General features: G+C 44.6%; 1 protein-coding gene across 1 annotated transcript in view; it reads left to right on the forward strand.

The window, feature by feature from the left end:
• LOC124210100 (MOXD1 homolog 2-like) overlaps nucleotides 1-18,811 on the forward strand; it is a 43,783-nt gene that overhangs the window by 22,942 nt on the left and 2,030 nt on the right. Inside the window, exons 3-11 of the mRNA XM_046608413.1 lie at nucleotides 11,676-11,822; nucleotides 12,003-12,179; nucleotides 13,330-13,416; nucleotides 13,577-13,765; nucleotides 14,021-14,172; nucleotides 15,332-15,507; nucleotides 17,444-17,568; nucleotides 18,161-18,354; nucleotides 18,577-18,745. Coding sequence (XP_046464369.1) covers nucleotides 11,676-11,822; nucleotides 12,003-12,179; nucleotides 13,330-13,416; nucleotides 13,577-13,765; nucleotides 14,021-14,172; nucleotides 15,332-15,507; nucleotides 17,444-17,568; nucleotides 18,161-18,354; nucleotides 18,577-18,745 — 1,416 coding nt within the window. The remainder of the gene's footprint in view (nucleotides 1-11,675; nucleotides 11,823-12,002; nucleotides 12,180-13,329; nucleotides 13,417-13,576; nucleotides 13,766-14,020; nucleotides 14,173-15,331; nucleotides 15,508-17,443; nucleotides 17,569-18,160; nucleotides 18,355-18,576; nucleotides 18,746-18,811) is intronic.

The following is an 18,811-nucleotide window of genomic DNA, read 5'->3' on the forward strand; positions in this document are numbered from 1 at the left end:
ATTTCAGATGGATAACATGCCTGGTATTTAACAGGAAGAAAAGAAAAAAAAAAACTTAAAGTTAAATGTTTTTGAAACGCTCAAAAAACAAACCCCCGAACATTTTCGGTGAAAATCTTTAAAAAAAAGTTCCATGGGGGATGTGTGCAGATTCTAATCAACTGGCCCAGGTAGGGGGAGGAGGTCCAGTAAGGAGCTACAAGATTTTTTTTTTTTGTTTTTTCCGAGGGTGGAAAAAGGTAAAAGAAAAATCGGAGGGTCTTTTGTTTTCCGTCTTTCTCGTCCCATCAAGTCAGATCACGTCCAGATAAAAGACAAAACAAAAAATATCGTTCCAGAGTCAAAGTCGAAGGATCCCAGTCGGACACACACACAGACACATGCCTACTAGCTGGCGTATTCTGTAGTTGGGCTATTATCCGGTTGGATTTGACTGGGGACGAAGGGGAAAAGGCCAAAAGGGTCGCCTATAAGGCAAACAATTCATTGGGCAGAGAGACTGGAAATCTGTTGAATATATCAGGGCCAGCTGTCACACACACACACATACATACACGAGAGAATTCTGGACGACGACAAGAGACGACAAGCAACCCGTGTCTCGTTTGGAATTCTGCTTTTCCCTCTATACTCTCCTATCTGCATCCTCTCGTGTGTTGTTTTTCTCCTTTTTGTCCTCTTCATCCCAGCGATGGTTGACGACGAAGAAGGAAAAAAAAACACACAACACAACCCAACCACCCCCCAAAATAACGATGGAGAAAAAAAAATTCCTCGTGACAGATGGATCAGACCAATTGATAGCACCGGGTTTGTAGCGGACCTGGAAAAAAAAAACTTTTGCTGGTCGTGTCTTTTGGTTCCATCCAACGTTATTCTTCTTCATGTTCCCCCAACAGCTATCCAATAGATCCTTTATCTCGACTTCGACTTTGACTTTTTTTCTCTTCTTCCCAACGTGAAAAGAGACAAACACAAAATGGATAGGAGGTGGATGCCGGACGCTTTCTCTCTCTCTCTCTCTCTCTCTTTGGGGCTTTTGAAGTTGACAAACAACACGAAAACCTATAACAAGACAACATCAACAACAACACGAGGAAGAAGGAGAAGAAGAAGAAAAAAAAGCAAGTGGGTGCCGTATGCATACAACGTATATATATAAAGCTTCAAAGGAGGAATTTGTATTACGGACTCCCGCCGTCTCATTCTCCGGCATTGGTTCTCATCTATCGGGAGCGCGTTTCGTGAGCGCTGATTCACGCTCTAATGTATAATATCGCTCTTCGCCAGTCTCAGTGTGCCTCTTTTGACTGCGAGTCGTCATCTATTTTGCATAGGAGACCATGGCGCAACACACACACGAGCGCGCCTCTATCGCCATCGAGTCCCGGTTCTCCGGGAACTCGTGCGCACCACACCGTGAATCGTGATCCTACACTCTCGAGAGAAGGAGAAGAAAAAGAAAGAAACCTATATATGTATGCACTAAATATCTAGAGAGAAACAGACAGACAAGCCATCCTGGCCAACCAACAGCAGGGTTGGGATTCTCTCTCTCTGCCAATTTGAAAGCAACACACACACACACAAAACAGGCCGCCATGTTCAATCTCTTATGCCAGCTCTTATTCTGTCGACTTGTCGATATCGATCTCTCTATCTCTCTCTCGTTTTGCTCTAACAAATTGCCCCTTTTCTCTTTGATCGGCGTCTTGTTTCTGCTTGTTTCTTGTTAACCAACAAAAAACAACATCCCAAATAATATATATAAAAAGAAGAAAGGGGGGGGGGGGGCTTGTTACATCTAGGTGTGTCATAATGCAAAAAAAAAAAGAAAAGAAAAGCTAAAAAAAAAATATGCTGTACAGCAGCGGGAATGATTGGAAGTTAAGAAGGTTAACATAGGGCGGGGCATTGTGATGTTGTTATTTTTTTCTTCTTCTTTTCTCTTAACAGATTCATTTTAAATGAAGGCCCCTTTAAGGCGATATGAAGTCGAAAGGCCCCCCTCCGGTGAGGAGGTTGATTGGTTTTTTTCTTTTTTTCTTTTTCCTCTCTCTCTCTTATGTATTTTTCGCTTTACCTTTCAACAGTGTATCCTGCAAGCAAGCAAAGAGATCATTTGCATTTTGGTTGCTCTCCTCTTTGCTTCTTCTCTTTTTTTTTCCCCAACCTATAACGAAGTGGAAGAAGAGAGAGAGCGAAAGGGAACAAAAAATAGTAGACGGATGTACAGACGAGAGCATAAGAAGCAAAAGGAACCCAATAGCTGATGAGAAAAGAACCCCATTCTTAATTAGCCTTTGTGTTGTTTAAGGCAGTCCAACACAAACACGGACTCGGCTATTGTTATTTAGGGGGTTAGAAAAGTAAAAAAATCAAGAGAAACAAAAAATTACATTAAAAAACCAAAAGCTCTGGTAATATTCAAATTTAGATAGATATATAATATAGAAAGGGGGGAAACAAAAAATAAAAGAAAAAATGAAACGATAGGAAAAGGTGGGAGCACGCGTGAACGGTTTACAAGTTGAAGTCGAAGCTATAGCCAAGGCACGGGGCGGGAGTGATTGAAAAATCACTTTGGGGGCGCTCCGGCATCATCATTTGCATCTGATTTGCATATGATTATTTTTTTTTTCTTATAGGACTTATAGGACGAAAATAAGAGAGTCCCCCCCCCCCATCTCTCCCTTGTTTATCCTATATCCAAGTCCGAGGGCTATGTGGAATCGAAAATGTTTTTTTGTATTTAGAAAGAAAAAAAAAAGGAACGAAAAATTCACGTTCACGTTTTTCTTACAAGGCACGCAAGGAGCACCTGTCTACGTCTCTCATTTTGGTCCTGTTTTGTTTTTTTCTTCACCTAAAGCCCTTTAAGTGGATCCCCAAAAATAACCCATTGCCGATTGTCCATACCAAGAAGAAGACGAAGAAAAACAACAAAGCAAAACAACCGAAAAAAACAACAACATTAGATGCGTTAGACTTTAGCTTTAGCGGCCTGGCGATGCCGAACGACGAAGGAAAAGTCGCCGCCGCTCGCTCACGCCAACACACATCAGCAACAATCAGCGCCGTTGATGATGATGGAACGGGACACGCGGGCTGCATGCTCGATTTGCCATCGGCTCATCGTTCAAATCTCCTAAATAGCTCTATATGTACTGCTCTCTCTCTTTCTCTCTCTTTCTTTCTTTCTCTCTGCCGTGACGTTTGCACGCGCTTTTTCCTTCTTCTTCTTCTTCATTCGGTTAATTCTTTTAACGGGACCCACTAAAGGCCCCGCAGCTGAAACGGCATACAGAAAGTGTTGCAGTCGGGAGTGCCAGTTTTAGTTGTGGGGCCCCTCTATTTCTTTTCTTTTTTTCTTCTTTTCTTGCTTGTGCTCCGGCTCTTGAGAAACTTATTGTCATTCATATGTGCTAATCGACTGCAGCTGCCGCGACGCCGTGGCGCGGCCAGCCAGCAGCAGCCCCATCCACTCGGAGCCCCTTTTTCACGGGTGGGACGTGCCCGGCATTGAACTGAGCTCCCGTTTTCTCTCTCTGCCCAACCGACCCAGACCGAGTGCCACTAACCACTAGACACTTATTCCAATTTTAATAAAAGAAGACGGCACCTTAAGCGTCGCTATAGAAAGGAAAGGGGAAAAAAAAGGAGAGCTGGGCGAGGCCGCCAGAGAATTAAATCCCCCCGCCGAAAGAGAGAGAGAGAGAGAGAGAAAAAAAAATTACGCAAAAGGGGGGAAAACGAAAAGTCCGTTATTTTTATTGATTTCATTTTGTGTGGGAAGATAAATAAGGAGCGAACGAGAGAGAGAGAGAAAATTTAGTCGGACTATAAGAGAAAAGTTCGCAGTCTTGTGTTAATCATCTGAATGGAGCGTGGTGGAGAGAAGATGGATTTCGTTGTCTATATTGATTCGCCCAGCTCTCTCTCTCTCTCTCTCTCTCTCTCTCTCTCTCTCTCTCTTTCTTGCTTTTTCCTGTTTTATCTTTTTTGATATTCCACCATGGGTTTCGGGGTGATGACTGGCCATTAAAAGGAAGGAAAACAAAACCTCCGGGACTACGACGGGCCATAACAACTTTTCGTCCTCGTAAATTCGTCGTCTATGGCCGTGTGTGTCTATTTTTATTAGAACTCGCAGAAAGGTCGATTGAAGCTTGATTGAAGTCTACACCCAAAAGAACTTCATTAAAAACAAACTGGCTTGTTGTTTTTCTTCTTATGTATAGACGCGGGTCAATGATTGCCCAGATTGGAATGTGCAGCATATTATACATCCCACCTATATCATGCTGCCCGTGATCCATCTTTTTGGCCAGCTCTATTTATATCCACTCCATTTTTATTTAGACGTGGCTCGCAGACGCTCATTATCGTTTGTTGCCTAACTTTGATGCGTTTTCTCCATTTTTTCCTTCCCGCTCCATGCTAAATAGAATTTTTTTCTAAACAGAGAATAAACGAGCTATAGTAGTGGCGTCAGCAGACTCGTGTCAGCTGAGAGGGGGGCGGAGAGTTTTGTAAACGCTAAAAGCCTTTCTGCTTTTTGCTCGTCGATTTGAGCTGTGTGCTGCTGCTGCTGCTGCTGCTGCTGCTGCTGCTTTTGTCTAACATATTGTGTGGGGGCTGTGTTTGTCAAAGATGGCGGATGTCAACGGCCCGACGTGTCTCATTTCATCATCATTAACGACCCCCCACTCCCAAATGAGACTCCCCAAATAACAAAAAAAATAAATAAATAAAAGCGAAAGACAAATAATCATCATAATAAGCCCCTCTCTCCTCTTTTTCCACTAGACGGCAAAAAATGCCATTATACGATACGGATGACAAGTGGGGGGGGGGAGTAAAAGCGAAACGGAAGAGACAACAAAAACAACAATAACATAAAAAAAAGAAGGAAAGAAACGAGCCGAGTCATTAAATGGAAAAGAGCGCGTCGTTCGGAATCGGACGGTCGGTGTCTCTGTGTGTGTGTGCGGAAAGGATGTTGCTGTCGCCCTGATGGGTCCTATACACTTAACATTTTGTACACCATATATATAAATAATACCATCTACATAACATAACGTTACACACACACACACACACTATACGGCATATATAGAGGGATAGAGAGCATTTCCGGACGTGCCCCATTGTCTCCATCCGACAGTCGAGTGTAATTATCTTCATATATGACTACTACTACTGTGAGCTGCACAAGTGCCCCGGCATCTGTGTGTGTTAAATAAAAGGGGATCGCATGATATGTGTCGCCCAGGTAGATTTATAATGTACACAGACAATTTAAACGCGTTAGCCAAAGGGGGGATATATCCTACCTTCCAACCCGTAAAGAAAATGACGAATAAGCCACTTCTTTTTTTCCTGATTTCCGCTCTTTTTTTTCTTTTTCATTTCAAAGAGAGAACAGGTAGAACAGGTAATACTGTTTTGCTGGAATGAGGATGCGAGGAAATGACGTCGGCGACGGTTTCTTAATCATCATTTTTCCACAAGACCGGGGAAATGCATCTATTGTTTACCCACCGTTACTCTTCTTCTTCTTATCAGTTGAATTTTTTTTTTGTTCGTTTTCTTTTCGAGACCCCCCGTCCAGGCGTGCTCGCACACCCTTTCATTTAAGAGTTATATTATACCTGGGCCCCCGTCAAGTCTCATCTCGTCCTCGGCTAAGGAAGAAGAAGAAGAAAAAAAAAAGAGATTTATCCTCATAAATCATCAATCGCTTTCTCAGTTTGAAGGGGGGGCCAACCGAAAAATAAAGAAGAAAAAAAGAAAAAAAAAATTTAATTTTTAATTGGAAAGGTAAGAGAAAGAAGAGAGGGGGAAAAAGCGCGGCGCTTTTATCTCTAGACACACGTGAATAGACTTAGATTTAATATCGCATGGAAAGTGCGTTAGCGTATTGAATCAGCTGTTAATAAGAAGCGATGATGGCGGAGCTCGAGTGCACTCGAAACACGGGTGAAAAAAAAACGGGAGTAGTAGATAGATACGCAATGATGAGACCCAACAACATCGTACCCCCGTCCTTCCTCGCACTCTTGGCAGACGTCCCAGGTGTACTACATTGCGGATGTGCGAGAGCGGGCCGGCCCAGCTTTTCTCTCTCTCTCTCTCTCTCTCTCTCTCTCTCTCTCTCTCGAGTGAAGATTAAGTGAAGAGAGCTGTCGAACGATGCGTCGTGTCCTCTAGCTGCGCGCGTGTGTCTCTCTAGAGCAGCTGTCAATAGCCGACGAGTTTGCAGTACGTGGGGTGGGGGGAAGAAGAAGGAAACAAGAAAATGAGATGGATGGCATTGCAGCAAGGAGGAGAGGACTCGACTGGACTGTTAGAGCTCGCTCGCCATGTCCATGTCCAAGAGTGTTGGCGTTACACTGTTACTATACGGTGCCGGGGTCCGGCGCACAGTCTGCCATCATTCCCTGTCGCTCTTGACTTGACTTGAACGTCTTCTGGGCTGATGTTTTCCTCCACTTTGGCGCGCGCGAGATGAATAACTGATGAGCCAAGTGATGGAGATAAAGAGCGCTAGAGAAGAGAGCGCCCCCGAGATGAGAGATGTGTGTGAGCGCTGAGCGGGAGAGAAGAGTAGAAGAGCCAGCGATATGTATACAGAATTACGGATTGATATCATTCAGATCATCAGATATTACGTCATCTCTCTCTCTCTTTTAGTTGAGATAAATTCACTACTCTTTTTCGTTTTCTTCTTAACCGAATGAATTCGGTGCTCTTTCACGGATCTCGGGCGCCTGTTAGAGTTGAGGGACGCGGCAGGATCCGCCTTTATAATTGGACATAGCCTCCGAATGTAATGAGGTACTTGTTGAGTATAGAGACGTGCTCTGCTCCTTCTCTTCTCGCCGGTGTATTATATCCCCCCCCCCCCCCCCGCCAACGATCGAATAACCCACTCGACTTTTTTCTTTTCTTTTCTTTTCTTTCCCTTTTCGTCTCTTTTGTACATTCCACAAAAAGTCGTGTTTTTATTTCGATTCTTTTTCGGCCTGTTGTGTACTGCCAGCCGTTTTTCTTTCCCTTGGCATTTGTCCTAGCACTAAAAAAACCCTCGGCCAGAGTATATATATAGTCAATTAGCTCCGCTCTCTCTCTCTCTCTCTCTCAACATCTTCCTCTTTTTTCTTCTTCTTCTTCTTTCTTTCTCGGTCGACACAGTAACTAACGTTCACGTCCTTTGTAGTCGGGCCTTTATCCCTCTTTTCTTCCGAGTTTCCTGCGCTATGAATTTCGACAATTGAACCTGCCAAAAAGGCACCAACTACACGCTCGTATGGGAGTGTATAGTAGTAGACGACGTTTAAAAACGAATCTCGGTCAACACTCCGTCTCCGTCGTCGAATTTTATTGGATTCTTTTTCATACAAGAATAACCCGAAGCGCATTATTATTACTTTTTTTTTCTTCCTGGCGATTGTTACGGGAATCCGCACATGGCAAATAAAAACATAAAAGAAGTGTGTGAAAGGCGAGAGACGTTTGAAACGCCAAGCGAAAAAAAAAAAAATGAGATCAGAGCTCCTTGCAGAGTTGATTAGCCGCACGACTTGGCGTCACGTGGCAGGAGCTCCGATTCTCCGATTTCATTTTGCTCGCATTTCGTTTCACTCCCAAAATTGGTTGAAGCCATCAAGTTTTGTTTTTTCTTTTTTTTTTTTCATCCCTGGCGGAACAGATGGTGTGTGTGTGTTTGTATATTTCATATTAAACAATCCCCAATTGCGCTAGCTGCGTGAAACTTTTTTTCTTCTTGAATAGAGAAACTCGTCATCATTGATTGATGACGCAATATTAAAAAAGGGAAAAAAAAGACCGTTTGCGCCAGTCAAAAAAGCAACAAAATGAAGACGCGGCGTTGCAAGTGTTCAAGAGTTTACGACTCCATTTCACGCGCAGACATTTCACACAGAGACTTGACAGGCCAGCAGCCCCTTTTTTTTCTTTTTCTTATTATATTGGTCGTCCCGGGGACTAAATCGTTGCCGGAGCTCTCATTCCCCGACTCCTTCTTGCAAGCGTTACGAATGCTGCCACAATGGAGTTAAAGAAAAAATAAAGAGAGAAAAAGAAAAATGTGTAACTTGGTACCACGTAATGCGTACAAATAATAAATATGCGCAGTAGTAGTATAACTGAAGGAGAGAAGCGGCTAAGGGGGGAAAGGACCTTGTCGTCTCATCAGAGATGAGAGCCTCCAATGGAGACTCTTTTTTTTCCGGGACGAATAGAAGGTGGGTGTTTAATATTTTTAGAAAAAACGGGGCAACGGACGCCAAGAGACCAGGGGCCCAGCAGCACTGCAGCAGCCGAAACGAACCCGCACATACACACAGCACACACATTGAACTGGCTCGTAAATAACCAGCAGGAGGCGATGGTGGAGATGGTCTTCCAGCTAACAAACATACACACACACACACGGGGAGAGTTGAACGATGAAGGAAAAGAAGAACCTGGGTTCTTTAGTCAAGTCGAAATGAAATGAAAGTGAGGCCTTTACACCAACGACGACCCTAAGAGCTTCTTCTTCAACTCCCCGTTGCATCAGAGAATAAGAAAAAGAAAAAGAAAATAGCCGGCCCTGTGAAATGAGTTTCTGCGCCCACCCGAGTCCCTTTTTTTTCTTCTTCTCTTTCCCCTGCTGATTCCTGTGTGTGTGTATGTGTGAGCCACTGTTATGACGGGCACCACCACCACCGTCCCCTCTCTTTTGGATCTATGTGTATATAAATAGTAAAAATAGTATATTTCGTTAAAAGAAATGCAAGGGCCGTTCTCTAGCTGCTCTTACCTCGGCCTGGCCGTCCTCACTGCAGGGAGAGAGATGCAAGAGCAGCGAGTCGGAGAGGAGGTTAAAGATGGCCCCTGGTGATTGCTTTATTCAAACCCGACCGCTCCTATCTAAATAATATACCACCCATAGATTGGGTTTGATGGACTTTACGACTGACCTCGTCCGATCGCTGATAACGCGCCCACCACCACCACTGGCTGCTGGAAAACCAGTCGGTCCGGAACAAGTAGAAAAAAGATAAAAACAGAAAAAAAAAAATCTAATCCAGCATGGGGCCTCGCTTTAGCCTATCTCCCCATTTGCTGTGACTTCTCCCTCTTTTATTTTTATTATTGTATTCCTGTTCCTCCCTCCCCCCCCCCTCCTAAAAACGAATCACTGCAAAGTACACACACACACACTTTAGATTTATGCCTATCAAATTCTACGCACTCGAAAAATGCTCAACCGGTTATCTCTATCTGGCAGCAGCAGGCCGTCTGGATCGACTCGGATGGATCCCAACTCTCGTTTCACCTATTGTGTTCCACGCACCAATTTGTGCGGTGCACTGGACCATATCGACCAAATCGTTTCCTCCCCACCGAATTCTATATACTGAAGTAGCGAAAAAAAAAAATCAATTCGAACATCAAAATCTAGACGCTATTTGTGTAGGCTCTAACATCCACAAGATCCAGCAGCACTACGCAATCTATAAATAATGCACTCACTAGAGTTTTGCCCCCCTATGGCGGACCGTAGAGCCTAGGCTTGAGCCTAGGCTCGTTTGACCCGAAACGTCACGTGTGTGTCCTGTGTCCCGTATATATCTATTCTATCTGTCACTGATGATCTGATGCCACACAAGGCCGGTGCCCCGTGCCCTCCAACGGAGGGTTATGTCTTCTGTCTCTTTTACATCCAATAATATTATCGTCGTTCCTCTTCTTCTTCTTTTTCTCGAGTGGCCGGGCTCGGCGGGGGAGAGGACGACGACTCAAAAAGACGAGAGAGAGAGAGAGAATATTATATATCTGCTAGACGCGGATAAGGTGATTAGAGTGGAGCGCGGGCGGGTAGGTTGGCCGGCAGCGTCGTTGTTGACGACGTCCGTTTTTCTTGCCTTTTTATATTCCGGGGTTCCTCAAGGACCGCGTGTGGGATGACGAAGATGACGACGACATTAGAGCCTTTAGGGATGGAAGTAAAAAGAGAGGAAAAAAAGAAACACAAGTCTTACTACATCTACAACCCGTCGATGTGTGTTACGTTCATGTCTGGAGGGGGTTCCAGCTGGGGGTGGGCCGGCTTGTTATCGTGTTAGATCCGCAGGACACACACATACATAAATACATTGAGTCAGTTTCTCTCTTCTCCCAATTGTGACAAATCCACCAGCTATAGCTGAGTAGTATAGGGCTCTCTCTCTCCCCTATATGAACAGCTTCTCTTCTTTCTTTATTCTTCTTCTTCTTTTCCCCCCTTAAGGTTCGTTTTCTCCCCGCTGCGTTTGTGTAGTTGGTTGCGTTGCAGCTCACCAGGACAAGTCGGAGTGAATCTCTATGCGCATTGTATGAATATCAGTTGGATTGCCTTATTTAACCCCCCTCTGTCTGCCCAGGCACACACTACCGAATAGCTCTGCTATCAAATAAAAAATGTTGACTCTGCGTACTACTATCTAGTATCTACAGGGTCGAAAAGAAAAGAGAGGAAATAAGTAATAATAAGACCGAAACTTGGGTGGTCGCACGATTTCATTTTCAATGACGGAGAAATCTTTTTTTAGGGGACTTGTCAAACGAGCTCTCCACTTCTTATATATATACAGATGTATACTTACGTTAGAGCTGGCTAGCCAGCTCACCCGGAGGCTCTCTCTGGACATGTGAGCCATGGGAGACCCAGCCCTTTTGTTCCCACACACATATATATACATTTGGGATGAAGAACCAAGAAGAAAAAAAAGCTATTCCAATGAAAACGAGTAGTAGATGAATTGGCTGGCTGCCCGTTTGATTTTATTCTTTTTTTTCCCAACTGAATGTACAAACAGATGGGGGGAGGGAGAGAGAATGCTATAAATAATGCTGATGGGACGCTTGACTCGTTGACGTTCTATTTCAATCAATTTGTCAGTCTAAAGTCTTGACAAAAGATTTTTTCCTTTCCAACGCTGATTGAAGAAGGAGAGTGAACGACGCTCTATTAGCAGAGAGGGCGCGGCGGCAGCGGCGGCGGCAAAATACATATATAAAAAAAAGGTGGCCATTGTTATTTCACAGCCGGAAGGCCATGCTTATTTCGCAGTCTGATGTCGATAAAGCACACACACGAGTCCCCTATACACCGAACCAAGAGAAAAACATTGATTGAGCCTATATACATGTTCCTTATTTCTTTTCTTTTTATACGCCAGCCTTCAGTTTCGTTTTCCAAGTTTCGTGACACGAAACTGTGCGTGCGGCTCCGTCTGAAAAGAGCGCGCCATTATTGAAATCAGCTGGCGGAGTCGGCGACGATCGCATTAAGAGAACTTGAGACAGTTAATGACGTCAGGCTCGTGTCTACATCGAGACCGCTGGGGATTGATCAAAGACAACAACTCTCCACCATTCGACAACAAAGAGGGCTTTGGGCTATGGGCTTTTCGCTTTCGGAAATGGGAGCTCGTTGCCTCCTATAGACAATCTAAATCTGAGGCAATTAATTGGTTGATCGCCGTTAGTTTCTCTTTCTCGCTCTTGTTAATCTGATGAGTGAGCGCGCCGAGCAGCTCTCCAAATCTGCTGTTGATGTTTTTTGCTATTTATTTTGGGTTCCGTTTTTCTCATCTCTTGTTGTCTTTTGCGCTTAATAGGATCGGCACGGATTGGCCAACGGCGGGAGTTCACTGGATCCCCAACAGGATTACGACTTGATCGGCGCTCACGAGAACGAAACACACACCGTCATGCGATTCCGGCGCAAGCTCGTTACCTGCGACGACAAGGATCTCAACATCACGGTAATAATCAAAGAGTTTTTATTTTTATTTTTATTTTTTATTTTCCTGGAAGAAGAAGAAGATAACAAAATCTGATGTCCAGTCAAAATGATTTTTTTTTTTTTAATCCCAGCCGCTTGTAATCATCTTGTCTCCCACTTCTTTATTTTTATTTTTCTCGTTTATTTTTGTCTGATGAAGGTGTCGACGTCTTGGATGATGTACGCCTATTCGGCCAGCGATCCTCTGTCGGACGCTGACATTTCCTTCTCCAACAACCCACACGGCTCCAAGCCCGTCTACCTGATGCATCGTTCGCAATTCGCCGACGACGAGCTACCGTCTGACGTCAAAGTCTGGGACTTGAGGAACTACCAGGTAAAAAACACATAAACAAAAAAACAAAAAAATGAGAAAAATCTATTACTCATCCGCGTCCCTCACCGGGGCCAGTCAGTCAGTCAGCCTCTCTCTGCTGCCCGCGCACGCAAAGTGGCAGGCAAAGGCCAAAAGAGGTAGGCCACATTAGCATCGCACAATGGGACTCCACGGTCCACGCAGCGCAGCACGAACGGACTCACGCACAGACGCTGGAAAGAGAAGAGATAAAAAGGCAAATGAGGCAGAAAGAGAGAAAATTGAGCTGAAGATTGTTATACGTTGTTGTAGAAGAAAAACCAGACTGCCTGTTTTCCCAATAAGCTGGGCCGAGCTGGGCCGAGCTGGGCGAGAGGAAGATGGACTTATTGGTCGTATATAGACTGGAACAAGGGGGAGGCTCGAGACTGGACTTCTTTTCTCGGGCGGGAGAGATGGGGTGGGGAGAGAAGAAAATCCATTTTAGTTTGTTTTCACTGAGTTATTTTTTCTTCTTCTTCTTCCTAGGGGTTGCCTTATAAGCCGGAAAGTTTGAACGCTCATCAATCACGCAGTGAATAGCCTTTCCGTCCTCGCGTCTTTGAAACGGGATTGAAGGCAAGGCCTGGGTATATAACATGGTCGACGAAGGGGCTATTTCCAACGGCAATCTATATCGATTTCGGCTGGAAAACTATATATATATCTACCGCGCCGCGTTTGACTCTCTCTCTCTCTTTCTCCATTGGTTTTTTTCTGTGTAAATTCGATAGGCTCTTCTCTCTCTCTGCTATCCCCATATATCCGTTCCGTTGCCGGTGTTTTATTTGTCAGGACGACGATCGAGTCGTTTCCTTCGATTTTTTACGACGGGTTGTTTGTTTTTTTCCTTTTTTTTTTGAGTGGGTCGTTGAATTGTTTTCGGGTTCCATTCCGTAGGCCTAAATCCCCCCCCCCCCCCTCCAGACTTCTTCATTTCCTCCAACTTCCAACCACAAATGAAACACAATGGAACAAAACAGAGGGAAAAATAAAAAAAAAGAGATGCTGTCCCTATGTTTATTCACAGCTTTGTGAGCGTTCGTGATGGGGAATCGTTCAAATGGTTTTGTTGTTTTTTTCTGGTTGTTTTTATGTTGTATTCTCATTGTTGTTTTGTCTCTTTTTTTAGGTTTCAGTTCCGGAGAACGAGGACACGTTGCACTGGTGTCGCATCTTCAAATTACCGCCTCTCGATCGTAAACATCACATGATCCGGGTAAGGAATCACGCACCCAATCATTTTGTGTTTTGTTTTTTTTCGAAAAAGAAAAAGGAATTCTCATTGTGTAATACTTGGGAAAGTTGTTACGGTGATTGATGATTGTTGTAACCGCTGTTGTTTTCTTTTTTTCTTTTCTCTTTGTGTAATTGGTCAGTACGAACCGGTGTTCACGGCCGGCAGCCAGCCTTTCGTCCATCACATGAACGTCTACGAATGCGTGGGAGATCCCAGCGTGTTTGAGGTGCTGGCCGCCACCGAGGGGTCACGATGCTATCAGCCGTCCATGCCGCCATTGTTCTTCAATTGCAACAACGTCGTAGTCGCCTGGACAGCCGGATCGGAGGTATGTAACAAAAAAACAAATCCAGTTGCGCTCGAGGCCATCAACTCCCTTTTTTGTGTCTGCGTTTGCGTGTCCCGATTGTCGGCCATTTATTTCATTAGTACCAAGAAAGTTGTTGCTGATTGTTCCCGATTACAGATTGACAAATGTCGATAGAACCAGAATGAAATTAATGTGATGTTTTCTTTTCTTTTTTCTTGTTTTTTTCTCTCCTTCTGCGCTATGCGTGTTTTTTTATTTGCTTGACCAAATAAGGGTTTCACATTCCCATCGGAGGCCGGCTATCCAATGAACCGGGCCGGCGGCGCTAAGTTCTTCATGCTGGAGACCCACTACGACAACCCGAACCTGCAGAGCGGCATCGTCGATCACTCGGGCCTCCGACTCTTCTACACGTCCCAACTCAGGTATAGATACATATATACCATATACAACACACACACACACATCCTTGTGTGCGATTGGCATTCATCTTGTACTTTGTGGCAAACAAAAAAGAAAGAAAGAAAAAAAAAAATTCCGAATTTATTCCGCCACCAACACTGAAATAAAATTTCCGACAAAATACCCAAAGGTATAGAGCGCGGTGTTTGTAGGACATCAAAGAAGAAAAACAAAAGAGAAAGACAATTGGCTGCTGCTCCTCTTTTTGTGTTGTTATCCTTTTTATTTTTCCTCCTTATTCTGTCGTCAAGGATAGAACAGAGGGTAAAGAAGAAGAAAAAAAAAATAAAGGGCCTCCTGCTATTTTTCTACTAGAGTACACTCTCAACCACTTCATTCGACCGGAATGTTTTTGATCTCTTGTTCTCTCTCTCTCTTTATTATAGATAAATATTTTTTTCCAGGGTATACTATATAGAGAGGAAAAGATAGATAGAGTGTACTTCTATTTATGTGTGTATATAGCTTGGTGTGTCGCAGTTTCGGGCTCCAATCAAAACATCGGCAATAGAAAAAAAAAAAAGTAAAAAGGCCAAGGAGCTATAATAGTCGTTTTTTTTTGTTTTGTTTTTGTTCTGCGTCGATTGGTTAGTTGACCTGTCTGTCGCTCTCCTTCGCCCAAGGAGCCGACGTCCGAATAGAAAAGAGTTGCGGTGTCGTAACACGGGCCTATCCCAGTATCCCTTCTCAATTTTTTCTCCTGTGTTTTGAAAGATGCACCGCCGTTGTTTCTTTTCTTATTTTTCGCCCTCTTTTATAATACGCCAACCGAAAAAGCATCCAGTTTCGTAGTAGACAACAGATGGTCTCTTTGTCAACATTCTTGGCTGCTGCCTATGCCCTTGCACTTTCATCTTTTCGCTCTGCGACCGCCTTTTGTTTTTTATGGGCTCTTGAAACAGAGACCGACGAGAGAGGGTAAATGACGCTGTTCAATTTTTCGAAACGTCCGGCGTCGAATTGCTCGCTGGACCGAGTCCCGTATCTTTCGTCGTGGTTTGTCCGTCACCACCAGACGGTGGCGAATGTTTGTTGCACTTTGGGAATTCTAAAACGAATTGTGTTTTTTTTTTCCTTTCCTTTTCTCATTTTTCTTTTTTTCTGTGTGTGTGAATTGTGTAGACATCACGATGCGGGCGTGCTGAGTGTCGGCATCGATCCCAATTGGAAGCACATCGTCCCGCCTGGCCAGCGCCGGGTCGTCTCCGAGGCCCACTGCGTGGCCGACTGCACTCAACAGGCCCTGCCCTCCCGCGGCATCAACGTCTTCGCCGTCAACAAGCACACTCACCTCCTCGGTATGTTCTAATATGATTTTATTATGTGCAAGAGAGACTCAGAGAGACTCGGAGAGACTCGGAGAGACTCGGCACTGTATTTGAGAATCCCCAGATTTATATGCATGCGCACTATAAATAAATGTAGATGCCATAATATCGGCCGGATCCGTGATCGACCGAGAGCCGGCCGAGCCGAAAGCCGTGCCCAGTCGAGCCCCATCCGTTCCACAGCGTGAAATATGCCCACATAACCCAGTGGGTGGTTTGGCACTCGATCGCAACGGGGGGAATGGATGGATCGAGGCTTTTTGAGGAAGGGGGGCCAGCCATACAACCGCATACATATATACACTTTGATATATTCTATATATGATATGCTGAAAGGTTACGAGCTCGCCACACATCGTTGGGAAACGTGATCGGAACGCGTGATAATATTCGATCCGTATCCGTAAAAAGCACTTGAGTGTTTGACGGCGGATCGTCACACTCGCATTCCGAAACGAGCCCATTTTTTCCCCACCATTTTTTAATACAGTGCTGGTCCACTTATAGAACCACCCGATCATAGAACCATTCCGAATATAGAACCGAAATGGCTCTGCCGTGTTTCAGCGCCACCCACGGCGCATTGAATAACTTGATGTTACTTGATGTTACTTTTACTCAATAAGCTTTTACGTATGGACAAAATCGAAGGTAGATGGCGATGTGATCAAGTGCTCGCATATCGAACCACCCGGTTATAGAACCGCGCTCAGGCCGGTTCTATAAGTGGACTAGTACTGTACCACAAATAAAAATTTCCCTTTGAAAAGAAGAAGAAAAAGAAGGAATAAAAAAACGTTGCCAGGGGGGAAAAAATTAGAATTTGTGGGTTCAATTCGTTTGACAAATCGGAAAGGGGAAGGTAGAAAAAAAAGGCAAAAAAAAAAGTTGTGAAATTTGTCATCCATTAAGTTGATCACCAGCCAACGAAATTAAAGAAATGAATAATGTGGAATGTTTGGCTTTGAGTTATGAGTCCTCTACCCTCCCACACGTGCCCCAGCACACCCACCGAAAGAAAAAAGAAAAAGAAAAAAGGAAAATAGGTCTATGATCCGGAACGTGGAGGAGAGAGACCATCTTTTTGCCGTTATGTCTGTGTGTTCGAGAGATGCCACCGGAATCGCCGCTTCTGGCGGTGAAAATAGGCTAAAGCAACAACACACAACCGACAGAGCAGTTCATCTTCATCGGCCTTGCCCACTAATATCGGCTCTGTCGACTGTCGAGTTCGGGTCGTCGCTCGTCGCCACACCAAAAACAGTTCTGCAACTAATGTGACTGATTTATTGACAAACGACTTCCGCCAGCGTAAACGCGTACAAATATGTATAGAGATGGGTGGGGGTGGGGTGAGATGACGTCTGCACAGGCCACGGGGGTGAATGGCGTTTTCGGTTGGGACCATCAACGCCCTCGTCTCTTTTTCCAAGATAGATAGAAAATACCAAAATCTTCCTTCCTTTTTCTCTCTCGCTCTCTCTCTCTCCGGACCCGCCACACACAAAATAAATAAATAAAATAACAAAACAAATAAGACCGGTCGTTTGCCGCGCTGCGCTGGCTTCCGGAATGGAAATGAGCCCGCCCACCTCTGAAGCGAACGGCGAGGGAAATGAAATCATTTTTATTTTCTTTCGGCGGGGAGGGAGATTGTTTGTTCTCCAAAAGGAAAGAAAAACAAAAGGGACGGCATTGCGTGTGCAAAGCTATTCGGATGGGATTGCTATCCCCCACCCCTTGCCCGGCGTGTCCTCAATAAAACTAAGTCTCGCGGAAAAATAGTATAGGATCCGCTATTCAATTTGATCCTACCGTCCTGTAAAAAAAAAAATACTAAATCAAATGTTATTGCCAAACCTTTCTTTTTCCACCTTTCCTCTAACGCTATTTTCTTTTTTCGCAGGTCGTCAAGTCCAATTGCGTCACATACGCGGCGATAAGGAGCTCCCGGCGCTGGTTGACGACACCAATTACGACGTGCACTACCAAGAATATCGACAGTTCCAGAAGCCGGTCAACGTTCTACCGGTAAAAATGAATAAAATAGCGACTTGTATTCCCTTTCTTATTTCTCATGGCTCCCACGTCGATCTCTGTTTGTATGCGCGTGCTTCTTCTTTTTTTCCACTTTATTTTATTTTCTCTTTTTTTCTCTTTCTCTTCTGTGGGAGTCCGTTTCATCTGACGATAAGTGGCACGGCTCATTCATGTGGAGGAGTCGTGCCGCTTCCTAACAAAGCGGATCGATAGCTGTCTCGTCGCTTCTTCTTTATTTTATTTTTGTATTTTCTTTCTCTCTCTCTCTCTCTCTCTTCTTTTGACTTCTTTTGCGGAGTTGTTTTTTTCACTGTTGTTGTTGTCATGTTCCCCCTTCTCTTTTCGTGTCCGTCTCGCTCGCTTCCATGTAGCGGCACGCGGTCAAAATAACATTGAAACCCCAGCGCGGGCAGTTTGTTATTGGACTCCGACTAGCCGAAAATAGGCTCTGGACGTGTTCCGTGTTGTCCATGTTTCATTGTCGCTCTTCTTTTTTGTGCTGTGCTTTTCCGGAGCTGGAAGTTTATTTCAATTTTTGTTTTTCTTCTTCTTTTTTCCCTTTTTTTTCCCTTCCTCCCTATAGGGCGACCATTTGATCAGTCAATGCACGTACAATTCCGAGTCTCGGAGTACCATCACTTTGGGCGGATTGTCGACGCGCGAGGAGACCTGCCTGGCCTATCTGCTCTACTGGCCCCGTGTCGACCTCTCCCTCTGCTACAGTCTGCCCTCATTGGCCACTATATTGCACTCGCTCGGCATCCAGGAATTGCACCCGTAAGAAATTCGAAACTGTTTTTATTTACGTCGTTTTATGGCGGGACGGCGGGGGACAGTAGTGGCCATTACTGAGCCACCACCGCCGCCGCCGCCGCCACCGCCACCGCCTGCTTTTTATTATCCATGGGTTTCCCATCTCATTCCGGCGGGGGTTTTCTACTTTTATTTGACTTTTTTTTTTCTTTTTTTCTCTTTTTCCTTTTTCGTTTCGGATAACAGTGGATCGGATCCTGTGAGGATTAAATCGCCGCCAGAATTGGCCGACCAGACGGTCGAAGAGCGGCTCATCACATTCGACTGGGACAAAAATTTTCACACGTTTCAAGAAGCCACGAGGCGAGGAGCCTTCCGACCACTTTGCTGGGGCAAAACGCAAGCGCTGATTGACGTAAGTTTGAAATCAATTGAAATAGAAATTTGATCTTCATAAATTTACACATTTCTTTTGTCCATC

Source organism: Daphnia pulex, chromosome 12 (genome assembly GCF_021134715.1).
Source record: "Daphnia pulex isolate KAP4 chromosome 12, ASM2113471v1".
In the NCBI taxonomy this organism is placed as follows: Eukaryota; Metazoa; Arthropoda; class Branchiopoda; order Diplostraca; family Daphniidae; genus Daphnia; species Daphnia pulex.